Here is a 27,758-nt window from a genome sequence, read left to right on the forward strand (position 1 = left end):
AGGTATTTCCATACTACTTTCCTTAGAGGTTGAACTAGTTTGTAGTCCCACCAAGAGTGTGTAAGTGTTCCTTTCTCTCTGCATCCATGCCAGCATCTGTTGTTTGGGGACTTTTTGATAAAAGCTATTCTGACTGAAGTTAGGTAATATTTCATTGTGGTTTTGATTTGCATTTCCTTGATGATTAGAGATGTCGAACATTTTTTTCATATGTTTATTGGCCATTAATCTATCTTCTTTTGAAAAGCTTCTGTTCATGTCTTCTGCCCACTTTTTTTTTTTTTTTTTTTTTTTTTGAGACAGAGTCTCACTTTGTTGCCCAGGCTAGAGTGAGTGCCGTGGCGTCAGCCTAGCTCACAGCAACCTCAAACTCCTGGGCTCGAGTGATCCTTCTGCCTCAGCCTCCCGGGTAGCTGGGACTACAGGCATGTGCCACCATGCCCGGCTAATTTTTTATATATATATCAGTTGGCCAATTAATTTCTTTCTATTTATAGTAGAGACGGGGTCTCACTCTTGCTCAGGCTGGTTTTGAACTCCTGACCTTGAGCAATCCGCCCGCCTCGGCCTCCCAAGAGCTAGGATTACAGGCGTGAGCCACAGCGCCCGGCCATCTGCCCACTTTTTAATGGGGTTGTTTGATGTCTTCTTGCTGATTTGCCTGAGTTCTGTGTAGATTCTGATTCTTAGCCCTTTATCAGATGTGTGGCATGCAAATATTTTCTACCATTCTGAGGTTGTGTACTTGCTCTGTTGATTGTTTCCTTGGCTGTGTGAAGCTTTTTAATTTAATCAGGTATGATGGTGTATCTTTAGAGCCAAAGTAAAACAAGATACAACCCATTAATTAATTAAATTGCCTGGGAATGGTAGAATCTTACTATTAGACTAAAGAATTAGTGATGTTATCACCATTCCCACACCTTTGAAATGGTAGAATGACTGCCTTAGCAACTTTAAACAAGATTTAGTATGGCCCATCAGAATCACTGACAAGAATCCACTCAATGTCCTAGCTGAAATAACTGGTTGTGGGTAAATCAGAATACTAAGAAAGCAACCCCCAACATATTAAATGGGATTAGATAATATATAATATAAAAAGTAGTATATCTGTAGCACAAGCTGAAATTTCTGGTTAACTGTTACTTGGTTAACTTGAATGATAAATGTCTTCTGTAGTGGTTAAGCACCTTTCAACTCCCAGAAGATTTACTATTGAGAATAGACATATCTAAGAGAATCAAAACCATAGTAATGCTATTTTTCTGTTAAGGGATATGTGCATGTATATTATTTCTACATACTTGGAATATTTAGGAAAACATGTAATGAGGGTGATATGCATATAATTCCACTTTAAATGTCTTAAGGAATAATTTAGATTTGTAATTTTTTTACATACTGTTAAATGTTTTATTGGAACATTTAGGAGAAATTTAATATTACCTTATAAATTTAATTTATTATAAAATCTGCAAAAGTATGTGTAAATTATGCTTTATTAAGTAAGGTAATGCAAGAACTAAGAAGGAAATGAAATATGCTAAATGTATAAAGGTAGATAAAAATTTGGTGGCAGTTTAGTAACTGGGTTTGTAAATGGGACCAAATATTGTTCAAAAGTCTATTAAAAGTGACTTCTAAAATCTGCTAGGCCTATACATGCAAAAAGTTTTGTAGCTGAATCTAAAAGCTTTAAAGAGAACTGAATTTTTTACATTTTTAACTTTAATAAGTTGAATATTTTAAAAATCAAAGTAAGCCTCTAAAGAGTATTTTCTGCAGAAAAAGCACCCCTGAGGGGAGTAACAACACAACTGAGATCAAGATTGCCTGTGACACTCAGTATGTTTCTTAATGTGATTGATTTACTTAGATGAGGGAAGAGTTAACCCAGTAATACACCCTTTTATATTGTGTAGCATAGTGCCTTGTATTCAGTAAGAGTTCAGATGTTTGTTGAAAGAATTAATAAATATTTTGAACAGATTCCTACTTATATATGTTTATAATCTTCTGGTAGAAAACAATTAAAAAAATTTAAAGTCCTTTTTAGAGCTGGAACTTATCATTAAAGATTAAATTCTGTGAAGTCATTTGATTTGTGAAGAAGACACCAACTTAAGTTCGGTAGGGAAAGGTGGGTCTTACAAGTAAATACTTCTGAGTTAATTTAATATTCATTTGAGTGGAAAAAAATCATGATACTGCCTTCCCCAGCTCACACCATACAAAAATTAATTTAAAATAAATTAATACCTAAAATGTGAAAAGTAATAAAATAAAGATTCTAGAAGGAAACATGGGAGGATATCACTATGATCATGGGGTAGGCAAAGATTTATTAAACTGGACACTAAAGCATTAAAAATAAGATTAGTAAGTTGGACATCTAAAATTATGACCTTCTCTTCATCAAGATAGGTACATTAAGAAAGTAAAAAGGCAAGCCATGTACTCGGAGAAAATACTTGCAATGCATGTATCTGACAGAAGGCTTGTATCTAGAATATATAAAGAACTGCAAAGGCAATCCGATTTTTAAAAAATGGACAAAAGACTGGACCAGGGTTTCTACAAAAGAAATTAAGCATATGAGAAGATATTCAACATCTGTAGTCATTCAGGAAAGGCAAAGTAAAACCACAAGGAGATAGAACTACATTCCCACCAGAACGGCTAGAACTGAGAGTATAAAATGGCATCACCACTTTGGAAAACCGTATCTATTAAAGCTAATCTTTCATATACCTTATGATCCACCAATCCACTCTAGTATGTAATTTAAAGAAATGAATGCTTTTGTCTTTATTATATGAATATAATGCTCATATTCATAGAACTTTAATGATAACCTCAAACTGGAAATAACCCAGATATCCATCAACAGTAGAATTAGATAAACTGTGTCTGCATATTTTCCCCTCTTCCTATAGGGAAATCACTAATAGGAGAACTGAGCACACTGTAGACATTTTTGTCTTTTATCTGCAATAGAATACTACACAGCAATGAAAAAAGACAAGCTAATGCTATGTGTAGTAACTCAGATGAATTTTAAAGGTAATATTGAAAGAAAGAAAACAGACATAGAGTATATACTATAGGATTCTGTTTATATGGATCTTAAGGACAGGCAAAACTAACCTATGATATTATGGTCAGAATAGTAGTTATCTTTAGGGGCTGGTATTGACTAAGAGGGGGCATGAAAGGGCTTTCTGAAATATTAGGAAATAGTCTATGTTTGATGTCCTGATGGTTACATGTCACGAAATTTTTTGAGTTCTGTTGTTGATATATGTTCATTTTACTGTATATATATATATTATACCTCAATAAAAAATAAACTTTAAAAATTCTACGAAGTAATATTATCATCATTTACAGAATAAGAATGTGAGGCTTATAGATGTTAAGTGATATCCTTGTGTAATCAGTAATTGGTAGACCTGGGACTCTACCAAGATATCAGAGTTTTAGGATTCTAAATTTAGTGCTGACTCCAGATCACCATGCTGTTTCATTGTGAAGGTACAAACAGTGTTTGCAGCATTTTTATGCTAATCATAACATCAAGCATAGTTTCTGTACTTATTAGGTACATGATAAATATTTACTAAGTTGAAAAAAGTAGCAGTTATGTATTTGATGAGTAGACATTAAAATTCATAATCATTAATGTTTAATTTCGGGTCATAGGTTTAAACTTTGTTTTCTGCCTGCTGACTTTTCACCAAATAATTTCTCATGGATTCAGAAGTTTCAGATATTGACTCAAAGTCCTTATAGTGAAAATGTCAATGTGGACTACTTAGAATTTGTGTTTCTTGTATTTTTATTAACTATGAAGAGAAGTGTTTTCTTGTTTATTTTAAGATCAGTTTGATAGCTTAGTTAGGTTATCTTTCTTTTCCAGAAGTTAACTTTAAGTAATCTGGCTTATGTTTTAGGTAAAAGTTGTACTTGTTCCAAATTACTTACTCTAAATGATACCAGAATTCTAACAATGTATGGACAAATAGATGTAATCAAAGAATTTTAAATAATTATCAAACAGAAAGGTAGGGGAAGTGGAAAGAGCGCAATAGCTCCTCAGAAGGAGCCTTTTATATCTATCTTTTGGAGAAAATTATAATAGTAAATTAGATTCTATTTCTTAATATGGCATGAAATGAAGGCATCTTCAGAAGGATGCTTTCAGCTTGTTTTTTCACTAAACGTTATGGTCCTGAGATTCATTTATTGTTATTGCATGTAGCTGTAATTCATGTTCACATTTGTATTGTATTCCATTATGTGAATATTTGCTCATTTATGTATCAGTAATGAACATTTGGATTATTTTCAGGTATTTATTACAAGCAGTACTGATACGTACATTTATATATAATACTGATATTTAATATAGCTTGGAAAGAGGAAGTATTGGAATTTGGAGGGAATCAGGCTTATTTACATGTGATAAAATAAGGCATATTTTCCTCCCTTCCTATAGGGAAATCTCAAACAGGAGAACTAAGCACCGTGTAGACATTTTTGTCTTTTATCTGCAGGCCAATTTTATATTTGAAATGCTATAGTACAGTATCAGTCTGTTTGGCCATTAGAACAAAGGTCAGTGATGCTGTGTAACCTTACTAAAGTCTCTTTTGAAAAACAGCCTAGTTAAAGAAGCCTTGAGACTTTTATTATTTACACAGCCTGGAAGCTGTCACTGAGTTCTTAAATTGAAGCATGACATTGTGCAGTGATGCACTAGTGGACAAAGAAGTAAGGAACAGAATCAAGGATGTCCTTTGGGAAGTTGACAGAGGCTGTTCAAATGTAATATCAAACTGCAGTGAGATGGAACTGAAGACTTACAAAGCACAGGCACACTTCCTGTGAGACATGGGACTTGCCACAAATGGCACATCTGGCTTCTTGAGCAGTGTCATTCAGACCATTTATGAGCCCATCAGAATACTGAGTGGCAGAACAAGGTCAGTAACAGCAAACACTTGAAATGCAGCCTATGAATAAGCTTTGAAAATAGTTCTTCTACAACACAGCTTTACTGAGCTGGGTATGTGTGCAAAATGGACTACAACAGGATTCCTCAGTGGCTATTAAATAGCATACTGAGGTGGGGAAGGCACAAGCAGAGAAGGCAGAGGAAATGTCTCAAGCTTTGCTGTAGGTCACTCCTAAGCAATGAGGTGTCACTGGGCAAGCCCAGCAGCTGACTAGCAGCCTGACATGCCACTGTAAAGGATGGGCTTGCTGTTTTTGAGCAAAGGCTTCCAGCTGGCTGTTGAGTCTAAAAAGCAGGACCCTAAACAAGGACAGAGTATTTAAATAGCAGGCATAGCTGCTAACAAAAGGGCAAACTTGACACATGTTCTGTGTGGAAGAGATTTTTGGTCTCATTATCTTTAGCCATATCCATTAATCTGATTCAGGAAAGACATTTATACATCCACAAATACATATAAATAAAAGTAAAGTTGTACTCTACTACTTTCCACTGCTTCGTCAAAACAACAAAAATAGTTAAGTCAGAAAATGGTGGTTACATTGAAAATACTAGAAACAGAGTAACATTTTAAATTTTTTATTTTTTAACTAGTCTCATCACATTTTGATTTTATTGACAGAATGCATAAAAGACTACTAATATCCTAGAACCAATGATGTAATAATACTTTAAATTTCAAAATGCCTTACAGCCATCTTACTATGCACTGTTTTCTAGTTCCTTTCCTGTGAATTTCTTTCACAAGATTGCTTATTTATCTTTGTCTCCTTCTGGGGCCATTACAATAGAGACTGTATATCACCTAATGGGTGCTCAATAAATAATTATTTAACTAGACTGAACTCCAGTGATTAAGAGGTCAGTAATAGACATACAGTTTTCACCAGATTTTCTTATCTTTAGCAATTTCATGATGTCGTCTAATTCCAACAATTTTGAATATGCTATATAATACTTGAAACACCGTTTAACCTTGTCTGCCCCTAGTTTGCAACTTTCATGGCTTTTCATCCATTTTCCTGTCTTGCTGGATTCATTGAATTATGTGCATATGTAATCTTTTCTCATACCAGGAATGAAAACTCCATGATGGAGTTAGGTGAATTAAAAGTGTGAAGCTGCTAGCACTCTGGGAAGCCAAGGCAGGCGGATTGCTCGAGCTCAGGAGTTCGAAACCAGCCTGAGCAAGAGCGAGACCCCATCTCTACTATAAATACAAAGAAATTAATTGGCCAACTAATATATATAAAAAAATTAGCCGGGCATGGTGGTGCATGCCTGTAGTCCCAGCTACTCGGGAGGCTGAGGCAGCAAGATTGCTTGAGCCCAGGAGTTTGAGGTTGCTGTGAGCTAGGCTGACAACATGGCACTCACTCTAGCCTGGGCAACAAAGTGAGACTCTGTCCCCAAAAAAAAAAGTGTGAAGCTGGAAGGGAGTTCATAATAGATATGGCACACGGATAAAAAAGGAATACACATATGGGATCTGAAGGGCTACAAATACAGATACAACTATATATAGAGAAAAGGTAGGAAAATAGAGGCAGAAACAGTTCAAGAAAAAAGAACTAAGATTAGATATTAAGTTATAGTCTCTTACCCAAAAAGAGACAAATACTTACTGAGGAACCTCAAAACTTGACTATTTGAAGGAGACATGTTTCACATGACATGAAACAAAATATGCCACTTTGTATAGTTACATTTATATATTTATCAAAATTCTTAATCACATTTGGAAGTCTATATAATTGGAACCATCCCATAATTCTTGACACCTGCATGAATATTTTTACATATAAATTATTTTGTTTATAAGAAAATAATTGTTAAGCCCTGGCATTTGCAATTTGATGAGTGAAATATTGGGTTTTCCAATACAGAAGCAGAGAAAATCATCTTGATTGTAAAAATATAAATAAATTGGTAAACTGAAGATAGACATATTTTGAATTTCTGTCCTTTCAGCTTTTAATGTTTTTTTTTTTTTTGAGACAGAATCTCACTTTGTTGCCCAGGCTAGAGTGAGTGCCATGGTGTCAGCCTAGCTCACAGCAACCTCAAACTCCTGGGCTCAAGCAATCCTGTTACCTCAGCCACCAGAGTAGCTGGGACTACAGGCATGTGCCACCATGCCTGGCTAATTTTTTCTATATATATTAGTTGGACAATTAATTTCTTTCTATTTATAGTAGAGATGGGTCTCGCCTTTGCTCAGGCTGGTTTCGAACTCCTGACCTTGAGCGATCTGCCCACCCCGGCCTCCCAGAATGCTAGGATTACAGGCGTGAGCCACCACTTTTTTTTTTTAAGTTGCTTATTCTTGGTTTAGGACAGTAATGAATAAAATTATTGATTTTTCATTACACTGTTAAGATTATTAGATGGGAATAGTCTGTGTTGCCCTCTATTGGTGATTAATAGTTACTTTTGACAAAATAATTGCTACCGTATGTGTCATTTATATGTATTTAATAATTGTATCGACCAGTACATTTTAGAGAAAAGAATTTTTAAAAACTAACCTAATAGTTGTGGCCACAAATTGGCAAAAGGTGGAAAATGAGATTTGGGGCTTCTTGATTTAACAGTTTTATTGACTAAAGTTGTATTGAAATACTTTTGCCTTTGATTAATTTTGATTTTAACTTTATCTTTTTTTGTCAGAGCTCCACCTCAGATCAGGCGTCCCAGTCGAGAAGTAAGACCTCTGAGGAAAGAAATGGCAGGAGTAGGAGCCCGGGGACCCGTGGGCCGAACACATCCTATATCAAAGAGTGAAAAACCTTCTGCAAGTAGGGACAAGGATTATAGAGCAAGAGGGAGAGATGACAAGGCAAGACACTGTTTCTTTGTAACTCACTGACTTGAAGCCTATGACTTTTGGTGAATATTATGATTTTTGTTGGCTTTTCAAGGTTTTGATGTAGAAGAGTTAAAAAAGTCTTGATTCAAAACCTAAGCCTTCTTTGTATTTTCAAGGCCATGCTGCAATGCAGATAACTTCAGGATAATATATATACCCACGTTAAAAATAGTTAGTAAAATGGATCCTTTATAGCAATATTCAAAATAGAGTTTTAAAACTTTTTAAAAAATATTTTAACATATTCTGAATTAAAATGAATAATAAATAAAACAATTAAAGGAGAAAGACTTGTAAGAAAGTAGATATATATATATTCACAGAGTAAGATAAGGAATGTGATTACTACTGCTAAAAATAAATATCTTTGATTCATCCATAAATTGTAGAGTAGAACAGGATTTTTTTTCCTTAGTGAGAAAATGTCCCTTAGGATTCATTGTGCACATTTACTTATCTAGGAAATTGATCTCAGTGAATAAACATAGTATTGCCTAGAAATTCTGTATTTCCCTTAATATTGACTTTAAGACAATGGGTTGAAGATAATCTTTCATAGTAAGGAACTAGCAGGATGATTTGTTGCATCTCTTAGCCTTGATTTTAGTGAAAAAACCAAAATTTTTAGTGATAGCATTTCCCATTTCCATTGTGATGTCATAAATGAATGATAATGTAATTGAATTGCCGCAAAGAAGTTTTCTTGTTAGGAATTCAGGATCTGTAATCACATTCATGTCATGATACACATAATGAAGATATGACTTATAACTGATAATAAGTAGTTATCCTTCAAAATGTGTACTACATTTGAATATTTTTATTACATGTAATTTTGATCAGTATTGGACTCTTAAGTAGACCAATTTCCTAGGCTTTATGGATGTTTAGACTACGATAGAATAAAACTAGTGTTTTCTAAGCATTTTTTTTTCATGAGATAGATTCGAAGACACATTCTACCTCTCTGCCTCACTAGGACATTGAAAATGAATTAGAGTTTTTTATGTTTGTAATTTGGTGGAGCTTTTATGCCATAAAACAGTAGTGATTCTGTCTCAGACCCTTTTTGGGATTAGTGAAGGGTACTAATAAATAAATTTTTCCTGCTGATAAAATTAAACTGGTTCTCCTCCATTATCAAAAGCCACATAAATGGATACTTCAAAATCTATATCTGAAATATCATCTTTGTTTCTTCTTCTGTTCTTTTTTTGTGCAGCTAGCCTTGGTTTGCATTTTAGAGAATAAAGTAGGGGCTGAAATCCAACCCTCACTTTATGAATAGCTTTTTAGATAAACTTCTAGGACAGGGTGAGGAACTTTTAGTCTTTAATTTCACATTAACAAAGGAGAAGAACTGAGATCATGGTTTATTGGATCCGTCTTTGCTAGGCACCATTCAGAGTGATTAGACAATAATTCATGAAATAATCCTATGAAGTAGATATCTTGTTTTCCCCATTTTACAGGTGAAGAAACTGGTACAGAGAGCTAAAGTAACTTGCCAAGGGTCCTAGAGTAAGGATGGAGGCTGGAAGAATGGAATGGATGAAGTTATACATTTTTTTCCTGTTATCTTAAGAGTTTTCATATTATATAGTATCCTTACTTACCAAGCTAGATTAAAAATCTGGCTTGGATTTGGAAAAAGAGATCTAGAACTATTAAATAAACATTGGCTTTTAAATGTGATTCTTAAGCAAAGAACCAAATAATCAAGCAGCATTTATTGAATGTTACGTACATTTTACTGGAGATTTTAAATTGTCTTTCATTTATAATATTTCTAAATAATGTTTTAAATCCTAATTATTATTTCATTGACATGTAAATTCTCAGAATGTCATTGGAAAGTGAGCCTTTTATTTAAGGAAAAAAAACAACTCTATAGTTGTCTGGAGGTAAAAGATATTGTCTGAGTCACATTAATATTCTAAATATTCTCTAGTAAGATTTAAGGCAGTTTAGGTGAAACTGATAGATGCCCCACTTCACTGAAAGCTAATTTGAAAACGAGTTTTGGAAGTGTCCTCAGAGATATTGTAGTCCCCAGTGTTTGTGTTTTTTTAAAGATTGGTTTTGTGTGTTGTGTTGCAACCAGCTTTAAAAAAATTGAAGTAGCACAGACTAGAAAATTCAGAGTTTATTTCTCATAGTAAAACAGTATTATTTTGAGAAAAAAATTAGTTATATAAATATATTAAAAATTTAGATATATAAACATGTTTATGTTTATATATCTAGCTAATAATCTACAATGCATTTATTATTTTATGTCATGGTCAGAATTTTGAAAGCTGCTGCTGTACTCCACTTACTCAACTTCATAGATGTAAAAAAAGTGAGGATAAGAGAACTTAGACAAATTTTACTCAAGATCCCTGGTATATTTGGATTTTCAATTTGGTGTTGAGAACTATATGATAGAACAACTAATAATAGCAGTAGTATTATTACTACTAATATAGCAGAGCAATATTACTCTCCCTTGAGCATACTTATCATTTTTGAAGCTTTCTACAAAAATGCCCCTTTTGAGGTTTTTTACATATGTTGGTTTGTTTGATCCTTACACAGTCCTGTGAGCACAGCATTATTTTCTCTGTTTTACATATGAAGAAATTGAGGCACCGAAGTCTTAACTGCAGGTAGATGGTGAAAATAGGATTTGAACCTTGTGCGGCTGTCATACCTGAGCTTTTAATCATTATGCTATAAAGCCTCTTATTTGAAAATACATATTATCTTGTTTTCATGTATCATGAATACGTCTTTCTTACAAGAGGACCAGTTTATTTTCTGAGAATGATTATATCTCTTTCTTTCTTTCTTTCTTTTCTTTCTTAAGTCCCAGATATATCCGTTTCTGTAGCATTCTTTAGTTGATTTATTTCTAGAATAGCTTTAAAGTATTCCCAGTGATTTGTTTGAGTGTGACTTTGTAGCTTTGGCCTGTATATAATATAAAATATGATTCTATACTGAGCTTATTTTAAATTTGTTAATGTTGTGTTCCTTGTAGGTGTGCCAGAAATTTACTCATTTCAATAGTGCCAATTTTGATATTGGTTATATGAAATGTAAGAATCTTCCTGAAAATTGCTTAATACTACTTCCATACTGCCCAGAAAGAGTAAATTATTCATATTTTGGGTCAAGTCACCAGAATACTATTTGGTCATTTACCTTGTGACTTAAAAGAACTAGAATATCTGCCAAAGGGAGCTGCTTAGTCTTCTCCTAGCACTTCTAATTGAGCCTTTTGTCTATCTCAGAACAAGGATTAGACAGTTTCATCCTGTTCTATTGTCTCTTTTCAGATTGACATTTAGGAGACGGACTTATTTTGACCATTTCCCCCCTTCATTTTTACATTAGACAGTTAGTGTGGGGCTAAAGCTCTGGGGAGATAGTTGGCTCTGCCTGCTCAAATAGTTCCAGTAGTTGGACTGTCTTTGGCAAATGAGTACATATCATATAAAGCTCTTCAAAACTGAGTAAATCTTGGCAGAACCCCATAGAAACCATAGCATATAATTCTTTTCTTTAAAAGCACCATATTATTAAATGAAGAATTTGGCATAAATCATACTGCTTTAATGGTGGTTAATAATACTGTTTTAAAAAGGTCCTTTTACCATTGTCTTTATGATTTTACCAAGTGACTTAATGATGTGTCCTGAGGACCTTACTAGGAAGAAACCCTGAATCCTAAGGAGGTACTTAAAGTAACAGGGAAAAGGCTTTGTGAGATGCATTGCAGACTCCCAACTCTTCCTCATCTGCAGCCTCTTTCCTGGATGCTCTAGAGGATGTAATTGTTGTGCCATACACAACCTGCTCGAAAGCTTTAAGGGACTCAGCCAAGCACAGGCAGTATGATGTGAAAGGCATAGATTTAGGAGGCAGGAAGAACTGAGTTAAAATGTCTACCCTGACATTTATTAGTGAACTTGATTAAGTTACTTAGCCTTTCTGAATCCTAGTTTCCTCATCTGTAAAAAGAAGGAAAAATATTGTCTACCTTGTAGAGTTGTTATATGAAATGCAATAATGTATGTGAGATTTTCTGCCACATAGTAGGTTCTCAGTAAATTAATTTTCTTTCTTCCTCTACATTAATATTCTAAATATTCTCTAGCATTGGTGGAAATCCTCTGCATCCACCAGTTCAAAGGTAGGCTTTCCTAATCTGTTGGGATCTAGCAAGGATCATTTTAGTCTTACCTATACTGTCCCCCACATGAATGTAGATTTTATGTTTTTAATAAAGTTGACCAGTCCCTCTATTTCTGATGAGTTAAATAGAGGAGGGTAGCATTTGAGTAATAAGAAAATACTATCTTAAAATAATAAAAATTATTTAAAAAGTGATTACATTATAATGTTTTGAAAGTTTAATGATGTTAATTAAAATTATCTTGTTATTGACCAGCACTTTTTTTATATCTGTTACCAGGGAAGGAAGAATATGCAAGATGGTACAAGTGATGGTGAAATTCCAAAATTTGATGGTGCTGGATATGATAAGGATCTGATAGAAGCCCTTGAGAGAGACATTGTATCCAGGAATCCAAGCATTCATTGGTTAGAGTCTTTTAAATTATTGAATTAAAGTAGAGGAGAAAACAAGTTCTAGGCTGGCTTGTTACAAGTCTTCTCTTGCTATCCATTAATCTCTTGGTTATGACTTCATCCATAATATGAGAGTACAGAATTGATGGGACAGTTCCTCTGTCAGAATATAACCAAGGACACTTTACATGTTACTTTGATGTTCATATAACTGACAAAGGTTGTTAATTGAATAACATGTTCTAATTAATAACTGCAGTATGTTTTCACTGATATTTTTATGAAGTAAAAATTAGAATAATTTTTTAAATAAAAGAATAATTTTATAAGTAAAAAAATTAAAAGAATAGTTTTGACTATAAATCAAGCTGTCCCTGAATAACCACTATGAAATTTTGCTGTTCTTGCAAAGGGATGACATTGCAGATCTCGAAGAAGCTAAGAAGTTGCTAAGGGAAGCTGTTGTTCTTCCCATGTGGATGCCTGACTTTTTCAAAGGAATTAGACGGCCATGGAAGGTGAGAATTTATTAAAATAGTTTTGGAATAAGAATGATAATGCATGATAATGAAAGGAAGCATTGGTGTAGTTTTTTGTGTGTTTAACACAGTTTGTAAAGGTTGGGGTGGTTTATATACACTCAGAACACCTGGATTTGAACTTGTGGTTGAGATGTGCTATATCTGCATGACAGGAGAAATGGACTTGGAATGTAGAAACCATAGTCTTTAGGTAAAGTTACTTCCCTTATATATGCTGAGCTAGAGAATAGTTTTAAGAATTTTCTAGATGTCTCTGTAAATAAAACATTTAGTAAATAGGCCAGGCGTGGTGGCTCATACCTGTAATCCTAGCACTGTGGGAGGCCGAGGCGGGTGGATCGCTCAAGATCAGGAGTTTGAAACCAGCCTGAGCAAGAGCGAGACCCCCGTCTCTACCATAAATAGAAAGAAATTAATTGGCCAACTAAAAATATATATAGAAAAATTAGCCGGGCATGGTGGCACATGCCTGTAGTCCCAGCCACTCAGGAGGCTGAGGTAGGAGGATCGCTTGAGCCCAGGAGTTTGAGGTTGCTGTGAGCTAGGCTGATGCCATGGCACTCTAGCCCGGGCAACAGAGTGAGACTTTGTTAAAAAAAAAAAAAAAAATTAGAAAATAAAAATAGTACATAGTCTTAATAATAATCTGATCACATAAATACTTTTCAAAATTGCCATATTTCTCAGTAAGCATTAATTATTTTGATTATTGTTTAATCTAGGTTTGATATAATTCTCAAACATAAACAGAATATTTGTTTCTTTCCAGCTCACCCCTGGCTTAGAGTTTAAAGCTTAGAGTTAGGTCCCCCTAAGTCCAGCGTTTTCATTTTAGCATATTTAAAAACTCTCCTAAGCTGCTTGGAAGCTCCCACCTTCCAGGGTGTCTGGAACATTTTTTTTCGTTGCAGAGATATGCAGAGTTTTCACTTATTTTGACTGGTATAATGAAATGACAGCATGATCTTACTTTGCTCTTCTGAGTTAGCTAGGAAGGTCCGTTTGTTTGTTTAACACCTCTTCCTCTGTTCATATGCCCAAAATTAGAGGGGAGGAGAAATTGTGTATTTATATTAGTAGCTTAGAGCACCCATGGCATTTTGATTGCTTCGAACAACTTGAAAACTTTTACAGACTACATTTGTTATAGATTTACCTTATTTGGGGAACTTATCTCCCCCCTTTACTATAACTTTTAAAACAATATTTGAAAGACAAGTTTTTGTGTTGTTGTTTTTTTTATGAAGGGGGGCTAGTGAGGAGGGGAGTTCAGTTTCCTTTTTTCTTTTTTTTTTTCTTTTTTCTTTTTTAGAGTCTCACTTTGTCACCCTGTGTAGAGTGCAGTGGTGTCATCATAGCTCATAGCTTACTTCAACTTCCAACTCCTGGGCTCAAGTGCTCTTCCTGCCTCAGCCTCCTGAGTAGCTGGGACTACATAATGCCTGGCTAATTTTTCTATTTTTAGTAGAGATGGGGTCTCACTCTTGTGAGTAGAGATGGCGTCTCACTCAGCCTGGTTTTGAACTCCTGAGCTAAGGCAATCCTCCTGCCTTGATGTCCTAGAGTGGTAGGATTATAGGCATGAGCCACTGCACCTGGCCTTAAAGGACAAGGTTTTAAGTAGGTATTTAAAAAACATAAATCATATAATATTATGTATTTTTTGTTTTATCTTATGTTTTAATGAAACATTTATTGTATGACTGATGTTATAATTCAAAAGCATTCGTATACTCTAATAAAACCTCTGTTCGAGGTTATAATTCTGTTCGAGAATCTAATTTTCACTGTGGTATTTATAAGACTAAAAATAAATGGTTGAATTAAATTGCCGATATGTTAGGTTCTTTCAGAAAATTTAAAATTCAGTGTTTCCCAAACTTAGTTTATTTTCTTAATACTAGTTGTATTACCAATTCATGTATTTGAATTGTAGCAAAACGAACAAACAAGCAAAAATCCCTTGGACAGCTGAACTGAATTTAATACCCATCTGTGGCCTTGGGGATTGTGAGGGTAGTCTTGATTCCTTCTGAATTTGTCGGCCAGTTGAAGTTTCTAGCTTCCTTGATGTTACCTTCTACTTTTGATTTAAGCTGTGATAGGGCAATGTTTAAGGTATTTTTCTTTAGCTTGCTTAATTATGCAAGAATATTATAGGATTTTGCTATTCCATTTATCTAGGATTGTAGAGTTGATAAAACTGATGTAAAGAAAATGAACATTTTATTATTTTAGGTCATGCTATGTAGCTTAGTTATGATAAATTCTGTTCCCTTTCAATCTAGCATGCTATAGGAGATAGTGTACTCTGGAAGCCATCCCAATTTTTTTTTTTTTCTTTTTTTTTTCATCCCAATTTTAAATAAGAAAAATTAAAACTAAGATGAAGGACCCAGGGAGAGAAGGCGTTTTTGTAGTACGAGATCTAGATTTTGACATGAGATCATCTTCACTTCTCTTAGGGGTAGCTTCCCCAATGGAGGGCTTACCAACAGGAAGTAATGTTCATATCCCTCACAGAAGGTGGAATTCCTCGTCAGGTGTCCCAGTGGACATGTGGGGTGAGAGGGCAAAAGCTTCTGACCAGGCAAAGGTGATTATAATTTGCAGCCAGTATTTTTTTTTTTTTTTTTTTTTACTGTAGGCGAAGTCATGGGTATGCAGCCAGTATTTTTTGAGCCTTTGAAAGTTCACTGTACTTTGAGTTTTTATAAATTTTTCTTAAAGGGGTCTGCAGCTGTTTTTTTAAAGACTGTTTCTTATGTCATTGTTACAAAAATATGATCTGACTTTATCAATTTATTTACCCCTTGATGTGCTTTTGTAGTATTTATTGGCAAACTGGATTAGAAAATGTAAAAATGTATTTGCAAAGAATCTTATTCCTAGGCTAATAAATTGTTTCTGCATCAATAGAATAAAATTCTGGAACATAGAATTATTGTTCTTTTTTAGAAGGTTATGTTTGAGATTTTTAGATATTTGTGAGAATAGAAGATTATTTCCAAAATGGGTCAATAAATAGATTTTAGTTTAGTTACTAAATTTTGCCATGCCTCAGTTTTCTTATCTATAAAGTGGAAATAATAATATTCACCTCATAGGATATCGAGAGGTTAAAATGAGTTATTGAGGCCTTAGAACAGTATCTGACTAATTAGCACTATGTAAATGTTAAATAAATAAAATACATTGGTGGGAGATTCGAATGGAAAGGTAGGTTGAAGCCAGATTGTGTTTGCCAGGTGTTCAACCTTTTTCCATTAGGCATTGGGGAGGCCTCGTTGAGCAGGTAGGTAGCATAGTTAAAGCTATGTTCCAGTTAAAGCTGGAACATTTTCCCAATATTTTCTTCTAGTAGTTTCATAGTTTCAGGTTTTAGATTTAAGTCTTTAATCCATTTTGATTTTATTTGTGTATATGGTGAGAGATAATAGGGGTCTTGTTTCATTCTTCTGCATATGGTTATCCAGATTTCCCAGCACTATTATTGAAGAAGCTGTCCTTTCTCCAAGGGATTTTTTTTTTTTTTGATGGGACAGATTTAAGTATGTTTATATGCTGAGGAGAAAGAGCCAGTAGTTAAGGAGATACAGGAAAGAGAGGAGATAATTGAAGGAGTAACATCATGAGAAAGTGAAATTTATAAGTATTGTACTATATCTATGACCATCTATGTACAGATGCTAATGTTAGCAATTACACTTGGAGGTGAGTGTATTAATGACGTTACAGGAACTGAGAGGTGTTATTAGAAAGAGAAATATGAACTTTGCTATAGCCATGCCTATAGCAGTACCTGTAGCATCAAGTCACTTTTCATAGTTTCAAAATCTCAGTCTCACACACAGTTAAGGGCTCCCTAAAAAGCAAAAGAAAATTTTTGTAAAAGTAGTATTTCATGTCCTAATGACTCCTGGTCATTCTGTGTATCAAAATTCTATAGCGGCCAGTGCTCACGCCTGTAATCCTAGCACTCTGGGGAGGCTGAGGTGGGCAGATTGCTCGGGGTCAGGAGTTCAAAACCAGCCTGAGCAAGAGTGAGACCCCGTCTCTACTATAAATAGAAAGAAATTAACTGACCAACTAATATATATAGAAAAAATTAGCCGGGCATGGTGGCATGTGCCTGTAGTCCCAGGTACTCGGGAGGCTGAGGCAGCAGGATTGCTTGAGCCCAGGAGATTGAGGTTGCTGTGAGCTAGGCTGATGCCATGGCACTCACTCTAGCCTGAGCAACAAAGCAAGACTCTGTCTCAAAAAAAAAAAAAAAAAAAAATTCTATAGCTAGAAAAGGGTTTGGATAGTTTTTAAATTTATGGTACTTTGACATATACATAATTCCAAAGTTTAAACCCCAGAAGCTTATCAGACTGAATTAGCAATTGGGTCGGAATTTCTCTTAAGGAATCACCAACTATTATGCAAAAGAAATGTAGTGTTAGGTATGAATCTGAATTCCCAATAAAAGCGTTAGAAGAAAATAATTATTTAAAAATCCATTATTTTTAAGACTAGGGGATGGTTTCTTGTATAATTTTTATTCATGTATTTATTTTTATAGAATAACTTTTATGTTTGTTTTCAAAGCTAATAAGTAACTAAAGTTTAGTTTTTAGTCTATATTTAGTGACTCATCACTAACACTATTTTATATAAACTGTCTAGCACATTAAACTGATAAAATTTTAGCTAATTTGATGATAAAATTTTAGCTAATTTGATCACCACTGGATTTTACAGTTACCTTATTAACTTGTAAATGGATTTTTATTTTGGACTAAAAGCTTTACATGCATTGTGGAAGACAGGTTTTGTCCCATATTAAGGACAAGGAATGTATAATTTTGCTACATGTGATAGAAAATGTCTTTTTATTTTCATTATGTTTAAACAGAGCAGTCACTCTTAAGCAGTGCTCAAGAATATATATGTGTATATGTATATCTTGTGCCAGGTTCAGGAAAATTGGGCAGGTTCTTTCTAAATATATGAGAAAATTCTTTGTTGTCTAGGCCCCGTGTTAGCTTTTCTCTGACCACCTCTGATTTGAGACATTTTGTGAAATCATTCTTCATTTTTTTAACCTATAAAATGATACTCTTGCTAAATATACCATTTTACTGTGACAATTGAGTCTATCTTTTGATGGGAAAATCTTTATGTCCATTAATAGTTGATAATTTATAAAAAAACATTTTAATCTTATAAATCACTTAATTCATCTTTTGAAATTTCAGGGTGTACTGATGGTTGGACCCCCAGGCACTGGTAAGACTATGCTAGCTAAAGCTGTAGCTACTGAATGTGGTACAACATTCTTCAACGTTTCCTCTTCTACACTGACATCTAAATATAGAGGTGAATCTGAGAAGTTAGTCCGTCTGTTGTTTGAAATGGTGAGTGATTCAGATTTCAGAGTACTATTTGTATAGGTGTATGATGCCCCCATAAATCTAGGTCTGTTCACCTAGGAATCTTTTTTGAAAAGGGCAATATAGTTATATTTTAATAGTTCTTGACACACTAGCTAGCAAGTCATGGGTGGTGGGTTTTGTGGGATAGTTGGTCAGTGTATCTTTCTCTCTGAGGTAAAAGAGTGTCCTTTGGCATCCTGTCCAGTGAGAGTAGAGGAGGAGACTTTGGTCATGTTTGTGGGTTGACTGCTATTTCTGCCATTTCAGTACTAACCAGGCCCAACCCTGCTTAGCTTCTGAGATCAGACGAGATTGGGCGCGTTCAGGGTGGTATGGCCGTAGACTGACTGGTACTTCTGGATCACTAGTAAGCTGATAGAGTAGAAGAATAATTTAATACATATTTAAAAAATCAATCAGAAACTGATCTGCCATTAAAGTTTGTTCCTTTTTCATAAGGGATTTGCAATAATTACTAAACAATGCATATTTGAGGATAAGAGGTTGATTTCTTTTTTAAAATAATTTTCATTATGGAAATTTCCAAACATGAAAGTAGAAAGAATAGTATAGTGAATCCCCATATATCTGCCACTTAATGTTACCGATCATATAACTTTCATTTTTATAATTTTTTTTCTGATGTGAATGATTGATTTAGCCTCTGTCAATAACCAGATGGTGGCATTAAAACAAATTTGTACGCTTTTTTGCCATGGTTTTAAAAGGATTAAAAGGAGAAAATGGTATTTTTAAAAATATTCAGATTATTTTATGAGATCATTGAATGATTTCTTTAAAATATTTTCCCAAAGGCTAGATTTTATGCCCCTACCACAATCTTCATTGATGAAATAGATTCTATCTGCAGTCGAAGAGGAACCTCTGATGAACATGAGGCAAGTCGCAGAGTCAAGTCTGAACTGCTCATTCAGATGGATGGTAATTGATATTTAATTATTGTTTCAAAACTTACCTTTTTAAAAATTTTGTATAAATTCAGGCTTTGGGAATTCTCAGTGAATGGACTAGAAGGTAGCCTGAATTTTTAAAAATTATTTGTTTATTCATACACTCAAAAAGCATTTTATCACATACTTGTTATAAATCATGCACCATTTCAGGTTCTAAGGTTACAACGAAAAGACTACCATGGCCTTCAAGGAGCTTACTATTTAGAGCAAAGGTTCTAGAGGTGTGATCCAGAGTTCCCAAGGGTGCTTGAGTCCATTTAAAGAGTGTGCAAGTTCCAAACTATTTCCATAGTAATATCAAGACATTATTTGTCTTTTTCACTCTCATTCTCTCGTATGTGGATATAGTGACATTTTCCTGAGGCTAGAAGAAGTGGGAAGGCAGAAGCAGATATAAGAATCTAGCTGTTCTCTGTTTAGTCATATATAAAAGAGATTTGCAAAAATGTAAAAAAAAAATGCTACCCTCCTTACTAATTTTTTTTTTTTTGGTTTTGAAAAACTTATTAATACTTATTTTTCATATGAATATGTAAATAAGTAATGGACTTATATTCAAATGAATTAATATTTTTAAATTTCTGTTTTAATTTTTAATGGTAAATATTGAAAGATATATTCTATACACAAAAAACTCTTTGGAGCTCTTAATAATTTTTAAGAGCATAAAAGGATCTTGAGACCAAAAAGTTGAGAACCGCTGATCTAGGTGGGAAGTAGGTCACTAATCAGATAATTATAATACCTTATGACACGTTCTGTGGTCCAAGTAAACTGTGGGTGCAATGGAAACATAATAGGAGAGGTACCACCCAGACTTAGGGAGTCATGGAATGAGATAGTAGAGTTGGGCTTTGAAGTATTGGTAGGAGTTATCCAGATGAAGAAAAGGTGGCCGGGCGCGGTGGCACACGCCTGTAATCCTAGCACTCTGGGAGGCCGAGGCGGGCGGATTGCTCGAGGTCAGGAGTTTGAAACCACCCTGAATAAGAGTGAGACCCTGTCTCTACTATAAATAGAAAGCAATTAATTGGCCAACTAATATATATAGAAAAAATTAGCCGGGCATGGTGGCACATGCCTGTAGTCCCAGCTACTTGGGAGGCTGAGGCAGCAGGATTGCTTGAGCCCAGGAGTTTGAGGTTGCTGTGAGCTAGGCTGATGCCATGGCACTCACTTAGCCTGGGCAACAAAGTGAGACTGTGTCTCAAAAAAAAAGAAGAAGAAAAGGCATTGGGGAGCCATAGAGGGAAGAGAGTTATGGGCTAGAGCTGCCTTTTAGAGGTGTCTTACTGTGGTAGTGGTGTGATAAACAAGAGGCTGTTAAAGCAAACCATGAGCAAAGATAAAATGTGTTTAAAAATATTCAAAGTGTGTTGTTTCAAAACGGCCATGATCACCAACTGTGGTTGGTGTGTTGTATACAGTGCCAGTCACTGTATGATACATAAAATAATGTACTGAGTCCTTTTCCTCAATGAGTTTGCCATTTTAATTTTTGCTAAGGTATGAGAGAAAAGAGGGACTGTTATATTTTGGGGGAGGGATGTAGGGGAAAATATTAGGTGTTTAAGATTGGAAAAAGAAATCACTGAATATAAATTTGGTTGGCTGAATTTCATTGAGCAGTATTTGTGACTGTTGTTGATTATTAGTTGGATAGCTTGATTCTTCCTGATAATGATTCAAGTAGGAGTTTAGTAATAATTTATTAAGAAAACACCCTATTGAACTGGGTTGCTTTAAATCCACCAATATTTTGTTATATGTCAAGCTAGAAAGTCTTATCAATAGTTCGTGGATTTTTAATACTTTTTTTTTACTACATATTTCCCAGAGTGTCTGTTGTATGACCTGAAATTTTTTATTCTAAAGTTTTAATGCTGAAAAGTAGAAAAACTTTGTATATATGTATAGTCAGTTTGGTTATTTTTGTCAGTGGTTACTAGGTTCATTCTTCAATTTCTTTTCTTGTTTATTTTTTTTACAAGTCACTAAGTTTGAAGAACAACATTAGTACAATATGACCTGTCTTTCAAAATTATTATTTCATGCTAATATATTAAGTAAATGTGAACCCTCTTCTGTTCTTTCATCTTGAGAAAAGTCAAATAAATTGGAATAGAAACTAAAATCTTTGAGGAAATTTCCTCTTACTAATATTTTTTATAAATCATAATAAAACAGAGCCTAATCTCCTAAGCCTTTTCAGAGGAAATATACTTTTCTTATAGAAAAGTTCTTTTTTATTATTGGATTAGAATCCTACACTAGATTTTATAAATTCATCTACTTCTTTGTTTTGAAGTTATCTGTTGATATGTGTGGTTTTGCCACCATACAGAAGTCAGAAGGACTGTACTGTTTTGATCACTGATCCTACCCGCCAAGCACTGTGGCTAACATTTAAAATGTTAGTTGAATGAAAGAATAAAGGTTTGTAAGAAAAACCCTGTCTTTTTCCTCTCTTACTTTGTATAGGAGTTGGAGGAGCTTTAGAAAATGATGATCCTTCCAAAATGGTTATGGTACTGGCAGCTACTAATTTTCCATGGGACATTGATGAAGCTTTGCGAAGGAGATTAGAAAAAAGGATATATATACCACTCCCAACAGGTATGATGCCTTCTTATATATTTTGAGCTCTCTGTTACTTTATGGTATTTTTTCTGTTTATCTAAATCTTTATTCTATTGTCATTCTTCCTAAAAAGTTGATAGCATCACAAAACTGATTTATAGTAGATGGAAACAGGCCACAGTACTTTGTTGACATTCCTTACATTTCAGAGAAATTCTTGCATTCAGAGCAATATTCATGTTAAATAAATTTGGTAGCACTTTTAAGTTTTTACTTTTAAAGGTCATGAAGAGTCTTTATTAAACCTCATTTAAGTGATTAAGAATAAAATTCTGTTGGGATCTTTTTCAAAATATGCTGCTTTGGAAAATATAATTTCATTCTGTTAATGAATGTTGAAATTTCCATGAGTGAATTTTTGGGTTTTTTTTTGTTTGTTTTTTTTATTTCGGCATATTATGGGGGTACAGATTTTAAGGTTTCAATAAATGCCCATTTCCCCCCTCCCCCCACAAGTCTGAGTCTCCAGCATGACCATCCCCCAGATGGTGCACATCTCACTCATTTTATATGTATATACCTGCCCCCCTCCCCCCTGCCCAATACCCTATTACTGTAGTACCTATGTGACCACTTAGGTGCTACTCAGTTAATACCAATTTGCTGGTGAGTATATGTGGTGCTTGTTTTTCCATTCTTGGGAAACTTCACTTAATAGTATGGGTTCCAGCTCTAACCAGGAAAATATAAGATGTGCTATATCACCATTGTTTCTTAGAGCTGAATAGTACTCCATGGTATACATATACCACATTTTATTAATCCATTCTTGGATTGATGGGCACTTGGGCTGTTTCCACAGCCTTGCAATTATGAATTGTGCTGCTATAAACATTCGAGTGCAGGTGTCTTTTTTGTAGAGTGTCATTGGATCATTTGGGTAGATGCCCAGCAATGGGATTGCTGGATCAAATGGTAGATTCACTTGTATCGCTTTAAGGTATCTCCATATTGCTTTCCACAGAGATTGAACTAATTTGCAGTCCCACCAGCAGTGTAGGAGTATAGAATTTTTTTATTTCCATTTTGATTTCTTCATTTATGAAGTAATCATTTAGTAGGAGGTTGTTTAATTTCCACGTTTTTGTGTAGAAATGTGAGTTTCTGTTAGGGTTGATTTCTACTTTTATTCCACTGTGATCTGAGAAGGTACATGGTATGATTTCTATTTTTTTAAATTTCTTGAGATTTACTTTGTATCCTAGGATATGGTCAATCTTAGAGAATGTCCCGTGAGGTGATGAGAAGAACATATATTCAGTGGATTTTGGGTAGAATGTCCTGTAGATGTCAGTCAGACCCAGTTGTTCCAAGGTTTTGTTTAAGTCCATTATTTCTTTATTAATTTTCTGTTTGGAGGATCTGTCTTGTGCCGTCAGTGGGGTGTTGAAATCTCCGGCGATTATGGAGTTGCTATTAATCCATTTGCTAAGATCCAGTAAGGTTTGCTTTATGAAACTGGGTGCACCTAAGTTGGGTGCATATATATTTAAAATTGTTATCTCTTCTTGTTGAAGTGTGCCCTTCACCATTATATAATGACCCTCTTTGTCTTCCACTACTTTTGTTGGTTTAAAAACTAAATCGTCTGAAATTAGAACTGCCACGCCAGCCTTCTTTTGGCTTCCACTTGCCTAGAATACTTATCTCTACCCTTTTACTTTTAGTCTATATGCATCCTTGCAGGTTAGATGTGTTTCCTGAAGACAGCATATACTTGGCCTGTATTTTCTTATCCATTCAGCCAGCCTATGTCTCTTGAGTGGAGAGTTTAAGCCATTCACATTTATTGAGAGAACTGATAGGTAAGGAAGATTACTGTTCATTCTGTTGGATTGGATGTTGTTGCTTTGATTTCTCTCTTGAGCCATTGTATTATCTGGCCTTTAATCTTTGGGTTTTAGTTGTTTTTATATTCGTGAGTTTTTATTATGGTGTTCCGTGCGTAACACTGTTTTGAGTACTTCTTGTAGGGCTGGTCTTGTCTTGGGTGAATTCTCTGAGACTTTGCTTGTCTGAGAATGTCTTTATTTCTCCTTCATATATGAAGCTTAGTTTTGCAGGGAATAAGATTCTAGGGTGGGCATTGTTTTGTTTCAGAAGAGTGAGAATGGGGCCCCAGTCTCTCCTTGCTTGTAAAGTCTCATTAGAGAAGTCTGGTGTTATTAGAATTGGCTTTCCTTTGTATGTCACTTGCTGCTTTTGTCTTACAGCTCTTAGAAGGGCCTCTTTAGTTGATATTTTGGTCAGTCTGATGACTGCATGTCGTGACGTCTTCCTGTTTGCATTGAATCTCCCAGGGGTCCTCTGAGCTTCTTGAACTTGTATATCGAGATTTTGAGCAAGGCCTGGGAAATTTTCCTCTATTATATCTTCAAATAGCTTGTCCAACCCTTGAGTGTTGTCCTCTTCCCCTTCTGGTAACCCTATGACCCTCACATTAGGTTTCTTCACATAATCCCACATCTCTTGTAGGCTTTGCTCTTTTCTCTTGTTTCTCTGCTCTATCTCTGTGATGGTTTTATTTAGTTCGAGGGTGTTATCTTCAATCTCTGAGATTCTTTCTTCTGTTTGATCTACCCTGTTCTTCAGACTTTCCACTGTATTTTGTAGTTCCCTGAATTGATTTTTCATTTCCAGGAGTTCGGTTAAACTTTTCTTCATTGTGTCTATTTCTTTTTCCAGATCCTGGAGGTTTTTTGTGGTTTCTTTGTGTTGGTTATTGAGTTGTTGTTGCAGCTCAGTGAGTGTTCTTATGATCCACATACGAAATTCCTCTTCTGTCATTTTGGTTGCCTGATTTTGGTTGGTGTCCGTTTCTGGGGGGCTGGTGCTCCTCTTTGGGGGTGTGTTTTCCATTTGGTTCTTCATATTTCCTGAGTTCCTTCGGTGATTTCTTCCCATGTCGATCAGTTGTTGTTTCTTTCCTTTAGGTTTTTGTTTGGGTATTCACACGCCTTGTTTAGTTTCTGAGGCGTTAGGTGGTGTCTGTGGGTGAGATTAGACCACTCCCTGTATAATGAGTCAGTGGCTGCCGTGAAAAGGCTGTGCAGGATGCCGTCCCTGTCAGTAGGTGGTGCTTGCTTGGAGGAACAGGCTATGCTGTTGATTTTGTGTCCTGTTATCAGCTCTTGTTCTGGGCGGAGCTGGATTGGGTAAGCCTGCCCTCAGGCACCACCAGTGTCGTTAGCAGGGATCAAAGTTCCGTTCTCTCCTTCCAGGAAAAGCTGTCAGGGCGGGGCTGGAATGGTCCCGCTCAGCCAGAAAGTCTGCTTGTGGGGGTGGGGCTGTATGAGACCAGCAGTCTGGAGTGGGCCTCGCTTCTTTCCACCCTCCCCAACTCCGCAGCTACTCCTGGGCCTCTGCCAGCAGGCCAGACCACACGCCACCAGGCCTCCCCGGACTGTGATGCCGGCGGGGAGGTTCCCTGCACAGGAACGCCACCTGGGCTGGGCGCATGGCCTCCCTTTGGGGGGAGGGTTGCCCTCTATGACGCTGATCTGCCCCTGGAGGCACACATACCTCAGTAGGCTGTTCACAAATATCCCTTCTGTGCCCCGGGCAATGCTAGACCTCGGTGCACGGGATCTGGTCTGCAGGTCCGACCTCTGGGTCTCAGAGTTCAAACTGTATCCCCACCAGGGAGAGGAGTTCTGGTCCCAATTCACCCACAGGGAGCCCAAGCTGTGTCTGTGTCTCTCAGCCTCTGAGTCGGCACCGTTCTCCTGGGAACACCGTGCCAGCAGCACCTGGGAGGGCTGGCGGGTAGGGAGCTCACAGTCTCAGTTCCCCTTAGTCAGCTGTAGGGTCCCAAAAGGGAAGGTCCTGTTCCCTGGAGGTGCCTCTGGCTGGTGGCTGTATTGTCTCTTTGGGCAGCCTCGGCGGGTAGGGTTGGCGGAGGTGGGGAGGAGGCAATATGGCGCCTGCCGCGGGGCTCGGGTCTGTGCACACGGAGGTGCCCCGAGGGATTTGGGAGTCCGGTGCCATGTCTGCTACAGGCTCACCGCTAGCTGGCGGCGGCCGTCTCTGGGCTGGTATCCACAGGTCTCTCCACCCGCTGGGGAGCCCACCGGCAGTCCCAAATGCAGGGGAGGGGAAAGGTGATTTATCCACCTACCCTTCCTGCTGGTCTCCGGGCTGCTCCGGCGGTTTCAGCTTCCAGTTCTCCTCTGCAGCCTCCTCCTGTGGAGTCTCCCGGGGTCTCAGGTACCCCTCCTTCCCGCCCTCGTCTGCTGTATGCTCGCCTTCTTGCTTCTTTTTTCTAATTTCTGCTAGAATCTGTCTTTTCTGCAGAGACACTCTTTCTGGCGGTGTTTCTTGTCTGCCATCTTGATCCTCCCCCCCTTGTTTTTATTTTCAAATAAAATTTACAAATAGTGAAGTGTACGTATTTTAATTGTATAGTTTGATGAGTTTTGACAAGTCTATACTCCTGTTTAATTGATACCCTAATCAAGAGGTAGGGCATTTCTATCACCCTAGAAAGTTTCTCTCTGCTCCCCCTCCCCAGTTAATTCAAACCTTCATTGGGCATTCACTTTACCTGATTTTTATCACTATAGATTAGTTTTGCCCCTTGTTAAATTTCATATAAATGGAATTGTGACAGCATGTACTCTCTGTATCTGGCTACTTTCAGTTAACAAAATGTTTTTGAGATTCATCCATGTGATTACATGCATTAGTAGCTTATTATTGGTATAGTTATACCACAAATTGTTTATTTTCCTTTTGATGGGCATTTGAATTGTTTCTAGTTTTTGGCTATTATGAATAAAGCTATAAACCTTCTTGCACAAATCTTTTTATGGATGAATATTTTCAGTTCTTTCACGTAATATAGAAAAATAGAATAGATGGATCATAGGGCAGGTGTATGTTTAGCTTTATAAGAAATACCCAAAGTGTGTTCCACAGAGGTTGTACCATTTTATATTCCCATAATCAATGGATAAGAATTTTATTAATTCCACAAATTTGTGAACATTTGGTATTATCAGTATTTTAATTGTAGTAATTCTAGTAACTATAAAATGATATTATAGTTTTAATTTGTATTTGTCTGCTGACTTAATGATGCTGAGTCCCTTTTCATTTGCTTATTGGCCATTGGTATATTTTTATGTAGTGTCTTTTCAAGTCTTTTACCCAGTTTTTAGTTGGTTTATTTGTTGCTTTATTAATGCTTTAAATATGTTTTTCTCATATATGTGCATTGTGAACATTTTCTTCCCATGGTATTTTGCATTTTAATTTTCTTTATTATGTCTTTTTATAAGCAGAAATTTTTAATTTTGATGAAGTCCTCTTATCAGGTTTTTCTTTTATTGATAGTGCTTTTTGTGTCTTAAGAAATCTTTGCTTACCCCGAGGCTATAAAGTTTTTCTCCTATATTTTCTTTTAGAAACTATATTTAGAGCTATGATCCTTCTTTAATTAATTTTTTATGTATGTGTGTCAGGTAGGGCATTGAGTGTTCCTCATATGTATATTCAGTTGTTCTATTATCACTTGTTGAAAGGACTTTTCTTTTTTCATTGAACTATTTTGACACCTTTGTTAAAAATTATTTTGCTTTATATGTGTGGGTCTATTTCTGAATGCAATTTTGTTCCATTACTTTTTTTTAAAAAATAGCTATGAGGCTATCTATTCAAGTTAATCTGTTTCTTCTTGAGTAAACTCTGGTAGCTTCTGTCTTTCAAAGAATGTGT

General features: G+C 35.8%; 1 protein-coding gene across 6 annotated transcripts in view; it reads left to right on the forward strand.

The window, feature by feature from the left end:
- The window catches only part of KATNAL1 (katanin catalytic subunit A1 like 1), a 166,855-nt gene that overhangs the window by 116,479 nt on the left and 22,618 nt on the right, over nucleotides 1-27,758 (forward strand). For all 6 annotated transcript variants that reach the window (XM_076009522.1, XM_012746535.3, XM_012746538.3 and 3 more), the window contains 6 exons: nucleotides 7,691-7,859; nucleotides 12,352-12,479; nucleotides 12,880-12,985; nucleotides 18,253-18,411; nucleotides 19,245-19,371; nucleotides 21,885-22,019. In XM_076009522.1, the coding sequence (XP_075865637.1) occupies nucleotides 7,691-7,859; nucleotides 12,352-12,479; nucleotides 12,880-12,985; nucleotides 18,253-18,411; nucleotides 19,245-19,371; nucleotides 21,885-22,019 (824 nt within the window). The remainder of the gene's footprint in view (nucleotides 1-7,690; nucleotides 7,860-12,351; nucleotides 12,480-12,879; nucleotides 12,986-18,252; nucleotides 18,412-19,244; nucleotides 19,372-21,884; nucleotides 22,020-27,758) is intronic.

The sequence above is a fragment of the Microcebus murinus genome, chromosome 13 (assembly GCF_040939455.1).
Source record: "Microcebus murinus isolate Inina chromosome 13, M.murinus_Inina_mat1.0, whole genome shotgun sequence".
NCBI classification, from domain to species: Eukaryota; Metazoa; Chordata; class Mammalia; order Primates; family Cheirogaleidae; genus Microcebus; species Microcebus murinus.